The following is a 23,793-nucleotide window of genomic DNA, read 5'->3' on the forward strand; positions in this document are numbered from 1 at the left end:
AAATCAGACCTAAAGGGCAAGATTTACAGAGTACTTTGCATTTTTATAACATGTTATCAGCAAAGCACTTAACCAGTAGCAGTTGTGAACACAGCACTTGCAAATCTGTCCCCAGCCTCTCACATTGGGCACCTAGAAACTGAGGAACAATTAGTGACAATCTGTGAAAATTTTGGTTTAAAGCCTCATATCCCATAGGAATTCTGGACTAGCCCTACAACAGGACTTAGGCACTTAAGTTCAACATTTATGTGCCACTGAGCTCCTTAACATTTGCTCAGCTGCTCCCTAACCCCATAGGCACCTAAAGTTGCTTGATGCCTAAGTTTCCACTGCTCCAGTCCCCAAGGCATCTAAATACCTGTCAGTGGTATGGGCCCCGCTGTCTCAGTCTAGGTATCCTGGCAGCTCTTTCACATCTAAGCCCCAGCAGGCTCTTCAAACTAGGTGTTATCCTGCCACTCATTTCTTTGAGGTCTGAGGTCATAGACCTCACACTACACACACCTAAACCCACAGCAAACAGGCAGAGTAATTGGAACTCTTACCGCATGTGGTTGACTCCAGTTCAGTTCCTCCATCTGCATGATGTAGAGCAGGAATTTGAACTTAGGGTCACCTTGAGGTGAGTATCCTGACCCCTAGGATACAGCATAGTCTGGGCTGAGTTTCTCCCATTGAAACTGTTTCACAGTGTACAGAGAGAAGATGGCTTGAAGCTCAGTGACTAGATTGCTGACCTTGGGGAGAGAGGCAAATTGGCTGCTTGCCCAAAACTGATAGAGGAGGGGCTGATTGGTTGAGATTGAAACCAGAAAACCACCTATTTGATTTGTGACCCTTTCTGAAGGAGTCCTGCTGGCTAGTAGGATAATTTGACCTAAAAAACCTCTGAGGGCAATCCTACTGCTGCTGCCCCACCAAGTGATGCCTTTTTACTACCAGGGTAAAAACTCCCAATGAATGTAACATCATAGCTCAAGAGTCTTAAAACAAATGCAGCATCTCATCAGTTTTCTCTGAGAACAAGAATTGGCCACCCAACTGTCTGCTGTGCCTCAGGGGTTATAGCAGAGTTCTGCAACTAGGAAGCCCTTCACAGAGATACAGCTGAGGCCATAACTCTAGAGAAGTGGTCCCCAAACTTTTCAGGGTCGTGCCCCTTCTTACCCCTATTTGTGCCCCCACCCCCACCCCAGGAGCTGGGCTGCAGGGGCATGGACAGAGGTCTGGGGGCTGCAGCTAGGAGCAGAGCCCCGAGGCTAGGTGTAGGGCCAGGAGCCATGGCAGAGCAGAGCTTGGAGCGGAGCAGGGCAGGGCGGTGCTTCCTCCTCCTGTGGGGGCTGGCCTGGACTCCACCACACACCCCCAACTGTTCCTAGGGGCATGCCCCATAGTTTGGGGACCCTCTGCTCTAGAGGAAGCATCAGCCATGTTAAATGCTGACTCTAGAGATGTTTCAGGTGGCCCTTCACAATGAAAAACTCCTCCCTGGAGGAGCCTGGCAATTTATCTGTAAATTTTGCCTTTGCTTCCCACTTTAGAAAGTGATACTTTTATCGAACTATCTGCTAACTGGCAACACAGTTGTAAGGATGAGGTAGAATACATTTTCCTGCCAAACAAGTCCAATCTTTCAGAGTATTTGTCCTTTGGTGTCAATTTATATCACCCCCTTCTTTACCTCTCATTAGCTGTCCTTATGACAGGAGGTGTTGGAGGCAAGTAGAAGCAAGCATAGGCATATAGTCTCTCTTATCTGGGTGTTTTGCTGTGAGTGGTAAGGATGCAAGGGTGTTCCATAAAGTCTTTGCTGGTTCCAAGATTGCTTCATTTATGTGGAGGAGCCACTTTATCCAGAGCTTTGGACTTGGGAATATCCAGCAACTTGTGGCTGTTCTCCTGAACAAACTCAGCCTGAATACCCAAGGCTGAAGCCAGGCATGTCAGGAAGCACTAATACGATTTAAAATCCTCTGCTACGGGGAGAAAGAACATGGCACTACAGAGTCATCTGTTGATGAATAAGAGGAAGCGAGCCAAGCCAATGGAATCTACTGTGGCACTTGTAGCAACGGCTCAAGCTGAACCATCTGTGGCTGCAGTGATGGAGGCTGCGTGTGGAATAGGTGACCTTGCTCTAGGACTGTGTTGCGGAGCAAGACCTTGCAGACTCTGGAACAACCCAGGGATTCCATGAGGCTGCTCTGGTAGGGGTACAGCACTGGTGGCCAGCAGGCACTGGGCCAAGGACCCCTATCGCTACTACAGGATATCAGGAAGGCCCAAGAGAGGAGGAAGACATCTCCAAGCCCAATCCTGAAGAACCTTCCAAGTAGTGCTCAGGCAACAGAGGAGCCACTGTGGCAGGCCAACCAACATCCAGCCTCATCTAAAGTCCAGCACGGTGGATACATCAGAACTGACAAACTTAAAGCATTTGGTGCTTTAAGCATTGATAGGACGCTTGCAATTGCACTTGGTACGGGAGCAGACATGGTCACTGAAGTAGAAGCCAGCACCATTCCCATAGAAACAATATGCATCAGTCATCATCATCAGCACCAAAGTCCTTTCCTGAACTGATAACCTGCTTTGCACTGAAAAGGCGGACAACCTCAATTCTGTACCCCAGACTAGAAGAGGTGCTGACACTAACAGGTCCGTATCCATTCCAGATGGTACCCAGGGCACCGATGAAGCCACCACAGCTGAATGCTTTTGAATCAAAGGAGAGTCATAACTGACAAGTCCAAAGCTGCCCGATACACCACAAGCTTAGAAACAGTCTGTGACAATACTGATGGTGCCAATAGTGGACTCAACAGATGCTCCACAGGCAGTATTGGAGTCAATGATAGAGTCCACCTGCTCTTGCCTCGTGGTATCAGACAGCAGGTAGATTGCCCTGCTCTTTCTCGTGTACTGGATGAATCATGGTGCTGGTCTGCACTCCTCTTAGAAGGTGAAGTGGAATCTCTCCTAGCACTGGAATGGGTCAGTCCGTTTTATGAGATCTCTTTCCAGGAGGACCAAAGGAAGGAGAAAAGTCTTTTCTTCCTTGGGAAAGAATCTGAATCTGGCCGAACAACAGTCTGTGCTATTGAGATGCCCTCTGGGAGGCCTAATGATGTCTGGAGGTCCCCACTGCCAAAGTAGGCCTCAAGGACTGCTCAAAGAGGTACTGTTTCAAATGTAAGCTGAACAATTTGCAGATGGAGGCTATTTGTTTATGTGCCCTTCTCCCAGGCACATGTGGGATCATTATGGGGAACAGCCCCCCCCACCCCCCCATATGATGGAAAATGTTTAAACCCTGGTGATGTCATCACCCAGGATACCTATCTAAACTATATACAACAAAAGCCGAGTCAGACTGTGATGCTTTACCTTGTGCTATTTTACCACACAAAACATTTTTACCACCTGCTCCCACAGGTACTGCTAAAACAAAGTTCTCCTGTTTCGGTCATTGGGCGCACACACAGCCGAGTGGAATACACAACTGGAACTACTCAAAGTCATCCTCTTCCTCCTCGCAAGGCCCATTCCCTATCCACCTACACACGGGTTTTTTTGTGCAAAAAATGGCTTAGGCTCCTCTCCCCAGCATTTCCTCATGGCTATCTTAGGTGGCAACTCACTCAGTATGGTCGCTTGTATGGATGCCATTTTTAGGTAGCTAAATCTCCCTCTACTTTGTGTAAGCAGCCTAAGCAGCCAGCTGGGGGCTGGGGACTCCACTGGGTTACAATATCCAAGAGCCTGGTTGCTGGGCACAACTAGGTTTGAATCTGCACTCTTCTTGATTTGCAACAGGGACTATCAGCAAACAGAAAGGAGTTAGGAAGCTACATTACTTAGGGAAAGTCTCGTTTGGGGGTTCCAGAGTTCTGCATCAGAAGCTTTTTGGCTGTACAGATCTGCTCTTAAGCAGCTGCTGTAGAAACAGATGTGTCTGATCCAAATGCAGTATTGAAGCTCTTGCAGATATAGATGTTCCATAGTAGCATGGGATTTCTACACCTTCAGCCATTATGAATTTCAATTAACATACTTAGCACATGGTTGAGGATTTTAAAACTTTTCAAGTTGAAAAATCTAATTTACCACTTAATGAGAAAGTATTTTTAATTAAATATTCATTTAGTTCTCCAGTTAATAATTTCTCAAAATGATTTGCTATTTTCTTATTCCTATGGCAGTTTAGTAAACAGTGAACTTTTGAGGATTTGTGCTTATATACTCAAGTTGTATATGGAAAGAGTTCTTTTTCAAATAAAAAAATGATGCCAACAAAATGGCATGAAACCAAGATTATCCAGTTGCTGGTGGCTTTATATCAGTAAGTTTATAGCACATCCCTTTTTAAAGGCTCTTCTTGTCCTATGAAACATCTAAATAGCTTTCATAAATATGAATAGATAAGTCTGAACATTGTGCATATTGTAAACTTGGCAGTGGATAAGCAGGGTGTTTCTAATACTATTTAACTGATTTTTAAAAAAATATTTCACTACAATTTGCAGAAATTAACTAGTATTTTTAGTTGCTTTGTAAATGTGGAGCAAAACCAATATGTATGAGATTACTTCCGTGTCAATTAGAACCATAACAGGTTGAAACACCAGTGGTAGAGATAGGCTACTCCCTCAGTGTGGATGATTTTTATTATAGAAATACTTGGAATAATACTAAATAACTTAATTTTATAGTGTTTCACATATCGTTTCCAAGCCAAATACATGAACCACTACTATTGTGTCCTTAAATTTTTTTACTAATAACTTTATTTAAATAAGACACAGGAACTTCTATACTGAAAAAAAATACAAAACAAAAGCCACACATTTCCTTGTGCAAAGCAATATTGTGTGATAACTCGAATACTGTTCAGCACAGTGGCTAGAAATAACAGTACAGCTATGTACAAAACTTTAAACAATATTTGACAAATTTCTACAGCTGGATGTAGAATACATTTGAGATCAACAACTGCTGGGAAATTTACATGGCAAAGCATTAACTTTAACACATTTGGCTCAAAACCTTCAAATACGCTAAGAACAAATGTGCAACAATTAATATTTAGTTTCTCATGGAAAATTAAATGAGCATGTAATGTCACTGTAAATATAGTACATCAGAGTTCATCATGGATCTAAAAATCACTTTTTAAAAAAATCTTTCTGGAATCCTAACACCAACAACTGAAACTACAGATTCATATTTGAACACAACCAGCGCATAGAAAGGTCACCATATTGCAATGTTAATCTAAGATGTAAAACATTAGAACAAATTTGCACTTACATCACAGAACAGGTTATTTTTTTCCCTTTAACTTCAATCTACAAAATATATAGTGTTTTCACCAAGGCCTGAGATTAGTAAGGTTCAAGATGGCTGTTGCTGTGTGAGGGCTTCAAAAAGGTTCTTCATGCAAAAATGGTAAAAATAAACAGACCTCCCCCCTTACACTCTCTTTGCAGCTCCATCCTACAGTCAGAACACTGACTGTTTTACAGGCTGCAGGTTTACACCTCGTAACACAACACTAAAAAAAAAACGTTCAGAAGGGAACTGGGCTTCTTTCTCTCAAAAGAATACACAAGTGCAGGATATTTTTTTCCAATTTTGTCAGTAGTTATTGGTGGTGCTATCTTAGTCTTTTCCCACAATTCCTCATCAAAAGAAAAAAAAAAAAGCAATGGCATGAATTTAAATGCTGCAGTAGCTGCAGGTGGCTACTCTCCAATTCCTGGGAAAAGGTAAACCACATTCTCTTCGGAGCAGACAACATAAACCTAATTCCACTGAGCTAAAACCAATGGAGCAAGAACATCAAGTTTATTCTGCCTCTGGGCTCCTCTTTGTATCACAGGAAATTATCTTTGAAAGCAATGCTTTTGCAGTTCCAGCACAGTAAGAATATTAGGAAACAGTTCTTGCTATGTACTGTTTTTGAGAAGATGACCCGCCTGCAAGCCCAAAACTATTTTACTAGGGTTTCTTACCCACATTTTAACTGCAAAAACTTTATACAGTAGTAATTTAAGTAAATTAGGGTACTATGAGAAGCTCTGATTAGGCAAACTATTGCTTCTCTCCTTTAAAACATCCACTTGCTCTTTTTGGATTTTAGTCCAAAAGCAGAATTATTCACTATGCAAACAGAATGCTGCTCGTGTTGCTTGATAAAATCTGAGAAACCTAATTTCCAACCAGCAAATGAATGAACATTTCCAAAAGAGAAACTAAACATTAATTCGACTCTTAGATGGTAACAGTAGCTTAACTGCCTTAACATCCTTAACTGCCAACATAAACATGAGAGGAAATCCCCACCAACCCTTGTGAAACCTGAATGAATTTTCTGAAATTAAACAAAAACATTCTTGTCTTTTAAAATTGTTTCACACAAAACGTGGAATGTTTCTTATGTACAGCCTAGTACTGAACACTTTATTTGCAACAGCATAACAGTCATTAACTGAGCAACACCTGAAACCTTTAAATGCCACATTTTACATATACTGAAATGACAGTAAATGCAACAGTTGTTTTACTTGTAACCACATGACAAAGTGATGTTGTACATCACCGGTTTGCTGGTTCTCCTCATGTTCACCCATGTCCAGGGTCATCATTCTCCTGGATTTGAATGCACTTATTCCAAGAAAGTGGAATGTAATGAGGAAATATTAATGCATAAAATAAGGAAAGGCAAAAGAGTGATGTTCCCTCTTTAGCTTTTTAGCTGTAAAATATTTATATCCCAATATGATATACATTCCAAGTTACCTGAGTTTAGACTTCGAGAGAAGTACCTGAAGCTAGGCCATAGGGCGGGCACTGTGCAACTGTTGTGGCCATTTTTTTTTTTTTGCATTGTATGTATTACAGAAGTTAGAAACATAAACACCTGGATCAATTGTAAACATAATCCTGAAGTACAGTATTTTCCATAGGACACAACACAGCAAGACATTTTCTATTCAGACAGGCAACTTTTTTGATACAGAGCTTATTTATACTGTAGAATTTGAAACAGAACACAGGACACAGTACTAATCTGGTCATACTATGAAATGCATAGTCTCCACTTAAATGCTTAATGATACACGTTTTTTGCAAGCATTACTGCTTTTTCACAAAAAAATGCTGAATATGAGTTCTGTCCCTGCCAAGAACAGTGTTGAGATATTTTTAAGATGCTGATAAGTATTTTGTTTTGTTCTGAAAAGGTTGCCACTCCATGCAGATGTATTAGTATAGACTCCCCAGTCCTTGTTTCAGGTCAGAGGCCTGCTCCACCTTGGTCTAGATTATCACATAGCTCTGAGGAGAGGAGAGTTCTTCAATCTGAAGTTCCTGCAAAAGCGGCTGTTGCTGTTGGGATGGCTGTTGTTCTGAGACCTCTGTAGAGTCCATTGTGCTGGTGTCATCTGACAGAGATGAGAAGGAGACCCGAGATGAAAGTTGCTCAACAGTCAGAGTGCTCAAAGCTGTGCTTTGACCAGAGTTTGGAGAGTTCTTGAGAGTCAGGTCAGAAGCAGGTAGTAGGGGACCCAGAAGTTTTACAGGACAGAAAGCTGATCCGGTTGGGATGAAATTAACTTTGTTTTTGTCAGGGCATGAAAAGAGCGGGGCTGAGACAGGCTGACGAGACCTACAACGAGACAAATTATTATACACCTGACAAACTGAAAAAGTTTACTATGTGAATAGATTTTGTAGTTCTACAAATTGCTAATATGTGAATGACAAGGAATGGAGTTAATTGGACATAAAGGGGCAAACATCTTCCATATTGATAGTCAGTTGACTGTTTGATCCACAGCATTAAAATAGTATTTATAACAAAAGTGACTAGATACCATTGGACAACATGCAGTTTTCAGCAATAAAATCTACAGTATGTATGCACATGGAAAACTATGATAGTTTATAATGATGAACTTAGACATTTTAGTTTGACAAAACTATTGAAACAGCAGCATATATTTAGGAGTATTAAATCCCTTTTTGGAGAAACTCCGTAAGTTAAAATTCTCCTTTCCTCATCTTCATATATTGGTTTGGAGCCTTCCTCCAGAATCCAACACCACAGCTCCTTAGCCAGCAGGGAATGCTACTAGAGCAGAACATGCCCTCCTGGCTCCTTCCATCCACAGGAGCTATGTATGCAACCAACAGCATAGCCACAGTAGTGCTGGTCTACGGAAAAAAAGATGAAGGCCAAGAGTTTAAATTCTGGTCTCTTGCACAATAGCACACAGAGGTACCTCAAAATTACTAGGCAAACCCTCTATCGTAACTTTGCTACGTCTGTATTTACTTTATACACATTCCCTTTCATTGTGTGTATATATGTGTATGTTTTACATATGTCAAAATATAGCTCAATATGGACTGACAAAAACTGCCTGCTCCCAGCGTTTTCTTTTAAGCCATGAACATTTTATAAAATGAACCCAAACTGACAGCGTTATAAAGAAAAGGGATTTATAAATGCTGGACATATTGTTTTAAAATTAAGTATTTCATGTTTTCTTTGCTTCGCTTTTCTTGTTTGCATTTTATAAACACATTAAAAAGTTCAAGCATAAAATACTCCATTCACCTTCAAGCCAACATGAACACTTGAACTTTTTGCCTGTTCAAACCCTCTAAGAACAGTTTGCTCCTGCAAAACTCATCAGCTGGAGTAGTTTATTCATCTGCAATTGAATAGGTTCAGTAAAAAGGTTTACTGCTTTGCAGATACCAGCTGATATAAAAGGCATTACTTACGACATTTCCTCAAAGACCTTCACTCGCTCACATCCCTCTGGGGGCTCTCGTTTGAACATGTAGCTGTTGTTTGGTTTGGGAGATGAGGCATACTTGGGCAACGGTGAGCTACTCCCACTGTCTGAAAATTTAAAGCAGTTATATTACTAGTGATTGAGAGTGCTTTCATTAAATTTGATTTCCAAACAAGCTGTCTTTTTCACAATTTAGCCTCTAATGCCAGTTCGCCTCTACCACAATGTTTCCTTTATTGCAGACTATTTCTAACACCTTTGTATCGCATATTTCTTCTGAATAAAAGATTCAGTGCAGCAGTAATCTACCATACAACAGCACATAATAGGAGGATATTTTTATCCAGAACACTGCAGATTGAATAAAGCAGACCTGTAATCCTGGAAACAAATAAGTTCTTTATTATGTATTTCGAAAAATGTAAATGAACAGGATAATATGTATAGCACATGCCGAAGAATTACAGTGGTTATGATAATGTGGAGTTCTGTATGCCTTCTCATTGCATAAACATGGTAATTGAAAATGAATATATAAAGCATATACGTTATTAAAAACCTATAGTCCTTAGCAGAAACGTTGCCCTCAATAGCCTCCTGAGTAGCACAGGAGTTAAAGAAAATGAAACAGGTTTGTAATACTGATTCCTCCCTCCAACCTCGCCTGCATAAAAGCTAAATTATGCAGCCAGATTAAGGACCTATAATGAAGTAAAACTTTTAACATTCTTTGTATTCTTCCTTCTAAGCACCAACTGTCTGATATGGGTGTTTTTTGAACCTCTTATTTTCTTCACAGTTTTACTGTTCCTGTTATAAAAGTGAACAGTAGAACCATATAGAGCTGATATACCTGAGATACTGAGCAGGTTTTTCTGTCTCTCTGATCTGTCAGAAAGTAAAGACTCATATTGAAATAGTCTGATAGGTGCAACAGGATGATGTTTAATATTTGGAGGGAACTCAAAGGGTTCATGTTGTCCGATTAAAAAGAAAATTACCTATTTTTCTCATCTTGGCTGTTTAACAACATTTAGTGCAGGGGTTCTCAAACTGGGGGTCGGGACCCCTCGGGGGGTGTGTGTGAAGTCACGAGCTGTTAGCCTCCACCCCAAACCCTGCTTTGCCTCGAGCATTTAGAATGGTGTTAAATATATTAAAAAGTGTTTTTAATTCATAAGGGGGGGGGGTCGCACTCAGAGGCTTGCTATGTGAAAGGGGTCACCAGTACAAAAGTTTGAGAACCACTGATTTAGCATAAGAAGCTTTTATTTCACTGAGAAATTAAAATGTTTTAAATATGAATATGTGAATATATTTCCCACTGGAATTTGAGGAATTTCTTGGGGTGACATCCACCCTGCTGTTAAGTAGTCTTTGTGATACTGGTAGAGTGGGAGGCAGAGCTAACATTCCCTATCCCGGTTCATCATGAAAATGGAACCTTGTGGTTAAAGAGACAATGTCAACTTGAAATTTAATCAGTTTCAAAGAAGGTTGGGATTCAGTTAAGGATGGGATTCAAAAGTGATTAGGAGACTCACCTGGGAGGTGAGAGATTCAAGATCAAGTCCCTGCTACAGATAAGGAAGAATGTAAGTCTCTGATGTCTTGGCTGAGTGGCCTAACCACTGGACTAAAGGCTATAAGGGGGCCCGGGCCCCACCACAACCAATTTTGAAGACAAAACATTAACCTGGCTTTGGCACTGAACTCCAGGAGAGGGTTCATGGCTGTGAATCCCAAGTGGAAAAAGATGCTTTCCTCTGGCCCAGAGATAGGCACCTAACCTCCTGGGAGGGGAAGAGCGTACGCCAGACCCTTCTCTTCAGCAGTTCCCACTGGCTTGTTTAGGCAGCTCCCCACTCAGCACACTGGCCTTTGTAATTCCCCTTTTATGGCATCTTGTTCTCCTCACACATTGTACAGACAGCCTGGGCACCTACCTCAAGGTTTTGAATTTCGATAGGCTGAAGGGCACCGAAATCCTCCTTGCGAATCCCATCCTAAGAGTAATTTCCATTTCTGTACCTGAGCTCCCCAGACAATTTCTGTGGGTTCACATACACATTTTCCTATTTTTGAATGTTTTATTTTCCCCTATTGTATGAAAGGCCAGCAGAAACACCAAGGAAAAATCTACTAACTGAGGCCACAATCTTGCACTGTGATCCACTAGCACAGACTCCCCATATCCCATGCAGAGACTCAGTGAATCCATTTTAAGTCCACTTTGAGAACCCACAAAAGAGTCTGCAAAAGTTCCGATATAATCATTGCTCATAAATATAAGATACTGAATTTAAATGTTAGGTGTTTTGATAAATCACTATTTCATTTTTAAGGGACACTACCAACTTAGCCACACTTCCTTTGAACAGTACTGCAACTGATTTGAGGACTTTTTTTCCCCTCCAGTTTGTTTACTTTCTTAACAGTACTTCTGCACAGCCTGTTTCACTGTTTCTCCCTCAACAGTCAGAATGGACCTCTTAGTTACAGGATATTAGGTGTTACCTGTAACAAGACAAGTAACAAGCTTCCAAACAGCAGTATGATTTGTCAAGTTGACAGCGTCAAGATCCTTTTAGAATCTATCCACTACTTTGCTAACATGGCTGACCCCATATATAAAGGTCATATGTTGAACTCAGAACAGGAAGAATAGACTGAAATGTGGGTGATCGAATATAATCCCGTGTTCATTTCTCTAGCATTTAAAATTGAAGATCCAGGTTTCCACCTAAAATCTGTTTGGAAATGAGACTATTACTGTTCACTGCACCAATCAATGGAAAACTGTAGACATAACCCTAAGAGATAACAGCTGAATTCAGAATTTTGTCAATTTTAAGAAGATCTACAATCCTGTTTAGCCAGCTCATCCACTGATCAAGTTTTTAGCATGTTTGGATTTGTTTGCTTGAAACTGTTATAGGACAAAGTAAGTAAGTAAGTAGATATTAATATACTTTTACCAATTTAAGGGCAGATACAAAGTAGAGGGATGATTCACAAGCTAATGGGTGTGTGTGGGGGGGGGAATGGGGCGGTGTATGTGTGTTACTTACAGAATAGCAAGCCTTTCATTTTGGACAGAATATGTGATTTTGACGTCTGAAGAATACATTTGCTTATGAAGTGAATCACACAGTATATGCTTTGTGCTTCATTTCATAAAACCTTAAAAGGTTTCTTTTCAGGGCTGTGGAAACAAAAATCACAAGCCTGTAATTATACCATTATTTAAAGCAGGAAGGACAGTCTTTACAGTTTCTTAAACTGGTCTTCAGTAGTTCCAGAATCTCGTATGGTAAAGTTTTTACTGAAGTAGTAGTAAGTTCAGAAACATCAACTGTAATTCTAATATTAAAAAAAATAAGTAATGTGTATTTTAATAATCCTGCAAATATTTCTTCCCAAACTCCACCCCTTTGGGAGGCAGGGATGCATGCTTTCCTTCAAAGAAGTCATTATTTTATCTCCATTCACCAGCTAATGGGGTGTACTCTACAAGCATACATCAACAAAACAAGCATACTGTACCTCTGTATCGGATCTTAACCAGCTCAAGGTTCCAGATTCCTAATGTCACTTCTTAGCTACTCTGAATGGCTGCTCTGCCTTTGTATCATCAAGCATGTGTAACACTGATAACTTTTTGAAATTTCTAAAATGTTTAACCACCACTAAAAAGCTTGCATGGTGGTTGATAAAGTTTCAATCATATTTCCCCTCCATTTTTCACACGACTGTTAGTTGTCAACACTGATTTTGCTGCTGCAAAATATGGTTTAGATGTATTTTTGTTTCTTTCCCATGTTTTGAGTCACATACGCTTAGTTTATTGACACTAGTTTTTAATATTGTCAGTGCTGCAAAGCCAACTATGTCACAAAAGAGCAAGCTCCATTCTGCTCTCCTTGGAACAGTATCAACAACACTGTCAGTTACAATTCCAAAACTAGAAGACTTACTGCTGATGAAGTTACATGAAGAATGGTGAACACTGCTTAATTTTTTGATGTATTGGGCTGAACCTGCAGTGTTGGCAGTTAAAAGCTTACAATTTTAGTAAATGAATGAATCACATTTCATTAAGGTGGCAGTGATAGAAGATTAATAGGAAACAGTAAGATGTAACATTTAAGTCCAGTTTTTTCAGTATTACTACAATGAAGATTGCCTTGGCAAACAATTTTGTCTGGCAGGAGTTCCAAGTTATACAACTGTAAACTTAAAATTTGGATATTTTGAATGCTGTTTTATGCTTTAGAAAATGTTTGCCAAATTTAGTTAAATCGTATACTATTAAACAATATGATTATTTTCACTAATAACCACACACAGATCACATATGTAACGAAATGTTTTTTAATCTCTAGATATGTTTCAGCAACTACAATACTGTCCTGTGACAGTACTTACACAAAAGGGACAGATGTAAGAGATAACCTGCAAATTTTGAGTGGCAGATGGACAAATGAAAAACAAAAAAAAAAAAACAAAAGGAAAAGAGAAACTCTGCAAATGACCCTCAGGATTACTCTTTGTTTTGATAGATTAAAAAAGCCTTTCCAATTAAAAAACAAATGGCATTCTCTATTTATACAGAAAAGTGCCTTTCTGCTTCTAGTCTCTCCATGCACTTTATAAAAACTTTACAAACCATGAGCCAGATCCTGCAGTCCTTATTTAGCCAAAACTAAATGGGAGTTTTGGCCAAGACAGGATTGAAGGTACAGCTCCATATATAAAGGAGTCCTTTGAACAGCCATCACTGAAGTGCAGCTAATATTGGGATGGAATATACAAACTAAGTAATAATGTACAGAACACTAAAAAGATTTAGCCCAGGTGGTTTATCAGAATACAACAGAAAATGGAAACCTTGGGTGCAGAATATAGAATCCAGGTGGACAGAATATAGTTACTCAAACTGGAATTTAGCCAGGACATTGTCTTTGTGAAAATGCAATGGGACTTTTAGTAAATGCACAGGAGTTCATTTTTATGTTTCACTGAAAAGATGGCACCTCTATCAGCATGTTGCTTGGGGCACCCAGTTTACAGCACCATTCTGCGGCCTACAAGTAGTACTTAAAAGTGAATACTTATCACTAAATCATTCAAGAAAAGGTAATACATTGTAAAGGTATTTTCCCCGATATAAAATATATTTTAAAGCAGGCTGTTTATACATTAGGATTGTTTTTGTCTAATTTACCTCTCCTGCCCCAGGTATAAAATTATCCTGTCCTACTTTCTGCGTACTCATCATTACCTTTTCTTCTCCTCTCTCCATGAGACTAGAATTACCTCAGTATTACTCTTCTCCGAAACTCTTCTCAAGGGGGGTGGGGAATAGCTCAGTGGTTGAGCATTGGCCTGCTAAACCCAGGGTTGTGAGTTCAATCCTTGAGGGGGCCATTTAGGGATCTGGGGCAAAAATTGGGGATTGGTCCTGCTTTGAGCAGGGGGTTGGACTAGATGACCTCTTGAGGTCCCTTCCCTTCCAACCTTGATATTCTATGATTCTAACACAAATGTTGCTAAAATAAATCCTAGAGGAACTGCAGCATATCAAGTATTTAGTAATTTAAGAGTTACTATGCTAGATTGCTAGGCAAGGGACCATTATGGAGGTAATCTACATACAAAAAAAAACTTTAACCAACTCTTCGACTGGTTGACTCCCCAATGAGAAACCACATTCTACATTACAATTTTAACAGGATAGGTTTAGAGAGCTCAAGTATTCCTCCAGAAGACAGGGTCTCAAAAGTTAATTCTAGGTGCACTAGAGTCACATCAGTGTCACAGATCTGCATCCCAATAATGCAAACGTTGTAGAGTTGGTAGCCTTAATGTAATGAAATTTTCTCCTCACATGCTCTCACCAATGTTGTTCAGAATCACCTTCCCACTGCAGAAACTGTTATGGTTCCCCTCACCAGAGTTAACTTTCATTTTCTGTTGAAAAATTCATTAGATTAAGTAGATACTTATAGAAATGTAATCTAAACAGCTGATCTGGTTCAAAGAGCAGCAAATGAGGGCCTGTGGCCAAAGCACAGCTTTACACAAGAAAGAAAAGATGCTTTAGAAATGTAAATCCGTGCTGTGTCTGGACAGCGGGTTGGCTCCCCTTACTGCTCATGTGGCTCAATTAACTATTAACTTTCATTTTCGACTCAGAAAAACATTCATGAGCAGTTTAATGCTGTTTTGATTTATTATTGAAAAATATAATTAAGTTTTTTAACTGGAAGGGAAAATGAGGCCCAAATCAGGGAAGAAACAGAATACATCATCTGGGATTTAAAATACCTACATTTTGTTTGCATGTAGTAGCAAGCTTTTCAAATCTTAAAATGTCTGACTGCAAAGAAGGACATACGTTGTTCATCAGACAGTTGAATTTTAATATCACGTAAGAACCCTTGAATCTGAAATGGTGAAAGTCACTGCATCCATTTTTTCTAGAGTCAACAATTAATGCTGTTAATTAGCAATGCCACAGTTACTAAATGATGTCTACAGAAACTGGCTATAAATTTACTTAAAAAAACCCCCATAGCCTTGGTTGTGCTGTGATTTAACTTTTTTTGGTGGTGGGGAAGGGAAAGAAGCAGCTAATTTTAATCAATTTAGTCTGATGCTTCTATCCAGAACAGATATCCCTTTCTTCCTGAAGCAGTCCTATTCCCACACTACTATACTGAACTGAGGGTCAAAGGCCTATTTCTGGCTACAGTATCACTTCTAAATCAGCGCTAACTGCTTAGGTTTCCCAACACATGCTACAGTTGTTTTTCTTGTTTACATGTCCTCATGTAAGAATGTCAAAAGTAGAGTGTGGCAAAGAGAGGAAGCTTAATTTTCATATTGATTAAATATAAAACCTTTGTCTTATTATTTTCAGAATGATAATTAAGCTATTTTGTCATATCCGCATGCCCGGTATAATACAAATATTACTGACTTTATAACTTTACAAACTAGCATGTTTGTCACTGATGCTACGTTCACATACAATAAGGCTGACAATAAAAACCTAGTATTACAGCCAGGCCTAAGATCCACGTACAGAGCAAATGCCACTGCTACTTTTGAAACTCAGTAGCAAAACTAAGTAACTGTCAACTTCCTCAAAGAATAGAAGACCTGCCATGTGAAAAGCAATTCAAATTTGAAACAAAATACTTCAGTTCTAGTCTTCATTTTCTAACCAGAAGATATCCAAGAAATATAACTTTAAAACAAAAAGCTTAAAAGTCCACATTCTTAAAAATATTTTTAAAAAATCCCACCCATTGTATTATACTTCCACACAAATAAAAGATTTTCCTTTAGAATGTTTATATTCATTTCACTTGTTGTCAAGTTTAGATTTGTGCATTCCTAACTAAAAACGGAATCAATTTCTTTGCTTTTTAGTGTATGTGTTTTGAGTTGACTAATTTTCTTAAACTGTGAATGTTTTTGATGGTGGCAGTCTATTTAGTGATTTGACCTGGACAAAGCAACACAGAACTTGCAGATAAACTGAAAAGGGTTATCTATTTTTGCCCTCCTGGTCTCTGCTGATTTTGGAGTCAGGCCAACTCCCACACTGTATCAAGACTTATGTGAGTCTGATCTTTTCTAGATGATAAACATCTAGAATTCTACAATTAATTCCCCTTCTTCCTGAATTAAAGACAGACAGGTAACATTCTTCAGGACCAAGAACAGTCCGTATTCCCCATAAAAAGACTTTTATTCTATCCAGATTATACAATACTAAAAGGTGTATTAAAAAAATCAGCAGAGAATATACATAGGAAAGAGTGTAAAACCTTAACTGCACCACTCAGCATCGTGCTGTATTTAGCACACTAGTGAATCAATTCCAAAATCTTAAGTAAAAACTCATTTTCTTTTTGTAACTAAGACATTCAGAAATTCAGAAATTTGAATACAAATTATCTCAGTAGAATCCATTGCTTGACCCTTTCACAGACACATGCTGTCCTCCCACCAACAATGTAGTCTGTCTCTTTAGCCCACTTAGACTTCAATTAGTAACCCAGAAGCCATTGAGCCATTCAATTGGCAAACAGTATTGCCCAAAATCCACATATTAGATTTGTGAAAATGCTAAAACTTCATCCCAGGAGTGACACCCAAAGTTGCTCTTAAACAGGTCTCTTGTGACACAGACCTCGTGCTAAAGCTCTTAGGCTAGTTGATGATTCTTCCAAACACATACACATCAGAGCAATTTAGACATTTTTAGTAATTCTACAAACTTTTATGCACGTGCTTAACTGTAAACATGTTTCAGAGTAACAGCCGTATTAGTCTGTATTCGCAAAAAGAAAAGGGGTACTTGTGACCTTAGAGACTAACCAATTTATTTGAGCATAAGCTTTCGTGAGCTACAGCTCACTTCATCGGATGCATACTGTGGACAGTACAGAAGATCTTTTTATACACACAAAGCATGAAAAAATAGGTTTTTACCACTACAAAAGGTTTTCTCTCCCTCCACCCCACTCTCCTGCTGGTAATAGCTTATCTAAAGTGATCACTCTCCTTACAATGTGTATGATAATCAAATTGGGCCATTTCTAGCACAAATCCAGGGTTTAACAAGAACGTCTGAGGAGGTGAGGGGGGGTAGGAAAAAACAAGGGGAAATAGGTTACCTTGCATAATGACTTAGCCACTCCCAGTCTCTATTCAAGCCTAAGTTAATTGTATCCAATTTGCAAATGAATTCCAATTCAACAGTCTCTTGCTGGAGTCTGGTTTTGAAGTTTTTTTGTGGTAATATCGCAACTTTCATGTCTGTAATCGCGTGACCAGAGAGATTGAAGTGTTCTCCGACTGGTTTATGAATGTTATAATTCTTGACATCTGATTTGTGTCCATTTATTCTTTTACGTAGAGACTGTCCAGTTTGACCAACGTACATGGCAGGGGGGCATTGCTGGCACATGATGGCGTATATCACTTTGGTGGATGTGCAGGTGAACGAGCCTCTGATAGTGTGACTGATGTTATTAGGCCCTGTGATGGTGTCCCCTGAATAGATATGTGGACACAGTTGGCAACGGGCTTTGTTGCAAGGATAGGTTCCTGGGTTAGTGGTTCTGTTGTGTGGTATGTGGTTGTTGGTGAGTATTTGCTTCAGGTTGGGGGGCTGTCTGTAGGCAAGGACTGGCCTGTCTCCCAAGATTTGTGAGAGTGTTGGGTCATCCTTCAGGATAGGTTGTAGATCCTTAATAATGCGTTGGAGGGGTTTTAGTTGGGGGCTGAAGGTGACGGCTAGTGGCGTTCTGTTATTTTTTTTGTTAGGCCTGTCCTGTAGTAGGTGACTTCTGGGAACTCTTCTGGCTCTATCAATCTGTTTCTTCACTTCCGCAGGTGGGTATTGTAGTTGTAAGAATGCTTGATAGAGATCTTGTAGGTGTTTGTCTCTGTCTGAGGGGTTGGAGCAAATGCGGTTGTATCGCAGAGTTTGGCTGTAGACAATGGATCGTATGGTGTGGTCAGGGTGAAAACTGGAGGCATGTAGGTAGGAACAGCGGTCAGTAGGTTTCCGGTATAGGATGGTGTTTATGTGACCATCGTTTATTAGCACTGTAGTGTCCAGGAAGTGGATCTCTTGTGTGGACTGGACCAGGCTGAGATTGATGGTGGGATGGAAACTGTTGAAATCATGGTGGAATTCCTCAAGGGCTTCTTTTCCATGGGTCCAGATGATGAAGATGTCACCAATATAGCGCAAGTAGAGTATGGGCGTTAGGGGACGAGAGCTGAGGAAGCGTTGTTCTAAGTCAGCCATAAAAATGTTGGCATACTGTGGGGCCATGCAGGTACCCATAGCAGTGCCGCTGATTTGAAGGTATACATTGTCCCCAAATGTAAAATAGTTATGGGTAAGGACAAAGTCACAAAGTTCCCAGAGGTCACCTACTACAGGACAGGCCTAACAAAGAAAATAACAGAACGCCACTAGCCGTCACCTTCAGCACCTTCCAGTTGAACTGGAATTCATTTGCAAATTGGATACAATTAACTTAGGCTTGAATAGAGACTGGGAGTGGCTACGTCATTATGCAAGGTAACCTATTTCCCCTTGTTTTTTCCTACCCCCTCTCCCCTCCTCAGACGTTCTCGTTAATCCCTGGATTTGTGCTGGAAATGGCCCAACTTGATCATCATACACATTGTAAGGAGAGTGATCACTTTAGATAAGCTATTACCAGCAGGAGAGTGAGGTTGGGGGAGAGAAAACCTTTTGTAGTGGTAAACACCTATTTTTTCATGCTTTGTGTGTATAAAAAAGATCTTCTATACTTTCCACAGTATGCATCCGATGAAGTGAGCTGTAGCTCACGAAAGCTTATGCTCAAATAAATTGGTTAGTCTCTAAGGTGCCAACTGTAAACATGTTAGTTATCTCACTAAAAATCAATGTTTAGACAGAAGCCTAAATTTGTTAATGCTGTAAGGGAAACTGTTCTCAAACTGACATTTTCTTGAGTTAAAAAACGGTTACTTACTTTCTCATAACTGTTGTTCTTCGAGATGTGTTGTTCACGTCCATTCCACATTAGGTGTGCACACGTTGCGTGCACGAGTGTCGGAAACTTTTTCCCTTAGTGGCTCCCGCTGGGCTGGCGGGGCCCCTGAGTGGCGCCACTGCGCCGTGCAGATATACCCCTGCCGCCCAACCCCCTCCGGTTCCTTCTTGCCGGTGACTCCGACAGACGGGTAGGAGGGTGGGTGGTGGAATGGACGTGAACAACACATCTCGAAGAACAACAGTTACGAGAAGGTAAGTAACCGTTTTTTCTTCGAGGGCTTGTTCACGTCCATTCCACATTAGGTGAATCACAAGCTTACCTCTGGAGGAGGATTAGGAGTCCTGGAACAACTGATTGGAGGACCGCTCTGCCAACCGCTGCGTCCCCTCTGGCTTGCTGGTTGACCGCATAGTGGGTCATGAAGGTGTGCACCTAGGACCAGGTGGCTGCTCTGCAGATCTCCTGGATTGGGACCTGTGCCAGGGACCTGTGCCGTGGAAGTTGCTTGTGCCCTGGTCGAGTGGGCTGTGACTGCTGGGGCCGGAACACCTGCGAGCTCATAGCATGCTCGGATGCAGCTTGTTATCCAAGATGAGATCCGCTGCGCCGACACCGGGAGGCCTTTCATCCTCTCGGCTATGGCCACGAACAGCTGCGCGGATTTACAAAAGGGCTTGGTGCGCTCCAAATAGAACGCCAGCGCTCGACAGACATCCAGGGTGTGTAGGCTGCGGTGACTTGGGTTCATATGGGGACATGTTTGGAAAAAACACCAGCAGACAAATGTCCTGGCCCAAATGGAATTGCGAGACCACCTTAGGGAGGAACCTGGGGTGTGGTCAGAGCTGCACCTTATCCTTGTGAAACACTGTGTACAGTGGCTCAGAGATGAGAGCCCTCAGCTCAGACACCCTTCTGGCCGAGGTAATGGCCACCAGAAATGCCACCTTCATGGAAAGGTGGAGGCGGCAGAAGGTAGTGAGGGACTCGAACGGGGACCCCATGAGCTTAGAGAGGACAAAGTTAAGGTTCCAAGGAGGGACTGCGGGGCGTGAGTACAGAAACATCCTCTCCAATCCTTTAAGGAACCGTCCCACCACTGGGTGGCAAAACAATGAGCCCCCCAAAAACCCCGGATGGAAGGCAAAGATGGCTGCCAGGTGCACTTTGAGTGAGGACAGGGCCAGCCCCTGCTGCTTGAGGTGCAGGGGGTACTCGAGTATGGCTTGCACCGGGGCCTGGCACGGCCACACCCATTGGAGCTCACACCAACACGAGAACCTTTTCCACTTGGCCATATAAGTAGCCCTGGTAGAGGGCTTCCTACTGCCAAGCAGAATCTGCTGCACAGGAAGGGAGCACTGGCTCTCCAAGGCGTTTAGCCACAGAACTTCCACACCATCAAGTGTAGTGATTGCAGGTCGGGGTGGAGAAGCTGCCCGCCGTCCTGCATGATGAGGTCCTGATGTAGGGGCAGGACTACCAGAGCCTCCACCAACAGCTCTAGGAGCGTTGTGTACCAGTGATGGCAGGGCCATGCCAGGGCGATGAGGACCACTGCCACCCTGTCTCTGCGTACCTTGAGCAGGACCTTGTGTACCATGGGGAGCGGGGGAAAAGCATAAATCAAGCCCCCTTCCCACGGGATCGCAAACACGTCTGCGACTGAGCCTGGACTGTGGCCCTGTAACGAGCAGAACCGCAGGCACTAGGTGTTGGCCCTGGTGGCAAACAGGTCTACCCGGGGAAACCCCCACCTGCAGAAGAGCGAAAGCACGATGTCCACTCTGAGCGTCCACAGCAGGGAGTCCAGCATGCTCCTTGGGGCTGTCACTACCAAGTCCGGGGGGGGGTCCCTGCCTGGGCGATACACCTGAGCGAACCACGCCTGCAGAGCCCTGAGTCTCAGTCTGGCATGCCTGACCACACGCGTGCATGCTGCTATGTGGCCCAGCAGCCGCAGGGAGGCCACCGCTTGCTGGATAGCCCAGAATTGAGATACTGGAAGGCTTGCCCTGGCCTGATCTGCGTCCAGGACTGCCCCTATGAATTCCACATTCTGCATGGGCTTGAGAGTGGACTTGGGGACGTTGATCAGGAGTCCCAGCTCGCGGAACACTCTCAGGGTCACCTCCACATGGCCCCACACTTCTGCTTTGGATCGACCCGTCAGGAACCAGTCGTCGAGATACGGGTAAACCCGGACTCTCTGCCTCTGTAAGAAGGTCGCCACCACTGCCATGCATTTCGTGAACACTCGTGGGGCCGCAGATAGACTGAACGGGAGAACCACAAACTGGTAATGTCCTTGGCCCACGGTGAAGTGCAGGAACCGCCAATGTGTTGGGTGGATGGCGATATGAAAGTACATGTCCTTCATGTCGAGGGGAGCGTACCAGCCTCCCAGATCCAGGGAAGGGATGATGGTGCCCAGAGAGATCAAGCGGAACTGGGCCTTGACCAGGAACTTGTTGACCCCACGCAGGTCTAAAATGGGATGAAGGTCCTCTTTGGCCTTGGGGATGAGGAAGTACCAGGAGAAGAAACCTTTCCCCCTTAGGCCGTGCGGCACCGCCTCTACTGCCCCCAGCAACGAGCGAACCTTGTTCTCTAGGAGATGCTCATGAGAGGGGTCCCTGAAGAGGGATGGGGAAGGGGGGTGGGAGGGAGGGAGGGAAGGAAGGAAGGAAGAGAATTGCAGCGAGTACCCATTCCATACTGTGTGTAAGACCCAACGTAAGGTCCCAATGTAATGCTGGACCATGCACGGGAGAAACGGGCCAGGCGGTTCAGGAAACAAGGGGACAGATCCGGTGACTGGTCTGGTATGCAGTCCTGAAGCGCACCTTCAAAAGCCTGGCTTAGTGCCTGGCTGGGATTTGTGCTGACCGTGGTTCTGACCCGGCGCATTATTGTTGTTGTTATTGCGCCATCGCCCGTTATCCCTGCCTCGCCTACGGTAAGGTTCATACCTATGGACGAGGCTGGTACTGGCGCTGAGGGGGAGGCTGAGGCTTAAAAGGCTTCCTCTGCGTCACCGGGGCGTGCATACCCAGTGACTTACGTGTAGCCCTCAAGTCCTTGAGGCTATGCAGCCTCGCATCTGTCTGGTCCGAAAAGAGCCTGGACCCTTCAAAGGGGAGGTCCTGAAGCATACTCTAGACCTCAGACGGCAGGCCTGACTCCTGCAGCCACATCGAGCCTCATGACCACCCCTGACACAATTGTTCTGGCCACCGCAACTGCTGAATCCAGGGAGGCCTGGAGAGAGGTCTTAGTGACTGCCTTGCCCTCGTCCACCAGGGCCATAAACTCCTGTTGGGAACCTTGCAGCAGGCTGTCCTTAAGCTTCCCCACCGCTGCCCAGGAGTTAAAATTATGCCTGTTGAGGATGGCCTGCTGGTTAGTGATCCTCAACTGAAGGCCCCCTGACAAGTACACTTTTCTGACAAAAAGGTCCAGACATTTTGCCTCCTTGGCCATAGGTGCCGGGGCCTGTTGTCCATGGCGCTCCCTTTCGTTCACCACAGAGACCACCAGGGAGCACGGACTTGGGTGGCAGAACAAGAATTCGTAGCCCTTTGACGGGGCAAAGTACTTGCACTCCACACCTTTGACCTTTGGAGCGCTGGAGGCAGGGGTCTGCCATATAGTCTTATAATTCGATTGGATGGTCTTAATGAGCGGGAGCACTAGTCTAGATGGACCTTCGGGGCTCAAAATGTCCAAGATGGGGTCCTCCTGCTCAACTGTCTCCTCGGCCTGCAACCCCAAGTACTGGGCAACCCCATGTAGTAGCTCCTGGTGGGCTCTGTGGTCTAATGGGTGGAGGGCTGGACACCGCTGTTCCTGCCACTGCCTCATCTGGAGACGATGAGGAGGTTAGCAGCTGCTCACCCCACTCTGGCTGGTCCTCCCACTCCCCTTCTTCCATGGGAAGGGCCTCCGGCTCGGGCTGAGGCAGGAGACCTCGATGCTGGTCTCTCCGGTTTATCCTGGGGAGATGCTGGAGGCCTGGATACCGTAGCTTCCAGTGCCATCGGTGCGGGGAAGGGGACTGCTGCACCAAGCAGCTCGCCCTGGATGGGGCCCCTTGGCGCCGTTGATAGGCCCAATGAGTCTAGAAAGGCCAATGACCTGGCAGCCCCCACTGGGGGTTCCACCCTGTTTGAGGGTCCTTGCTGTCCGGAGCACAGTGTGAGTAACTGTTATGACTGGAGTCGGTGCTGGACTGCAGTGATGCTGACTGCGAAGGCCACGGCAGTGCCAACGATCTGTGCTGGCGGGAGGTCAACAAGCGGCTCCTAATGGAATGGGAGCAAGACCGGTACTGATATCCCCAGGACCAGGACTGGCGCCCTCGGGACTGGGATTGGCATCTGCGGGAGTCCTCTGGAGAGGGC

At 43.2% G+C, this 23,793-nt stretch overlaps 1 protein-coding gene across 4 annotated transcripts in view; it reads right to left on the bottom strand.

Annotated features, from left to right (window-relative positions):
• Positions 1-4,792: 4,792 nt before the first annotated feature.
• GLCCI1 (glucocorticoid induced 1) overlaps positions 4,793-23,793 on the bottom strand; it is a 103,512-nt gene continuing 84,511 nt past the window's right edge. For 2 of the 4 annotated variants that reach the window (XM_084618318.1, XM_084618317.1), the window contains exons 7-8: positions 8,797-8,917; positions 4,793-7,672 (exon numbers count right to left, since the gene is read on the bottom strand). In XM_084618318.1, the coding sequence (XP_084474444.1) occupies positions 7,324-7,672; positions 8,797-8,917 (470 nt within the window). In that variant the 3' untranslated portion in view covers positions 4,793-7,323. The remainder of the gene's footprint in view (positions 7,673-8,796; positions 8,918-23,793) is intronic. The other 2 variants (XM_084618320.1, XM_084618319.1) reach the window with 1 other exon arrangement.

This window comes from Lepidochelys olivacea (genome assembly GCF_965140295.1).
Source record: "Lepidochelys olivacea isolate rLepOli2 genome assembly, chromosome: 2".
In the NCBI taxonomy this organism is placed as follows: Eukaryota; Metazoa; Chordata; order Testudines; family Cheloniidae; genus Lepidochelys; species Lepidochelys olivacea.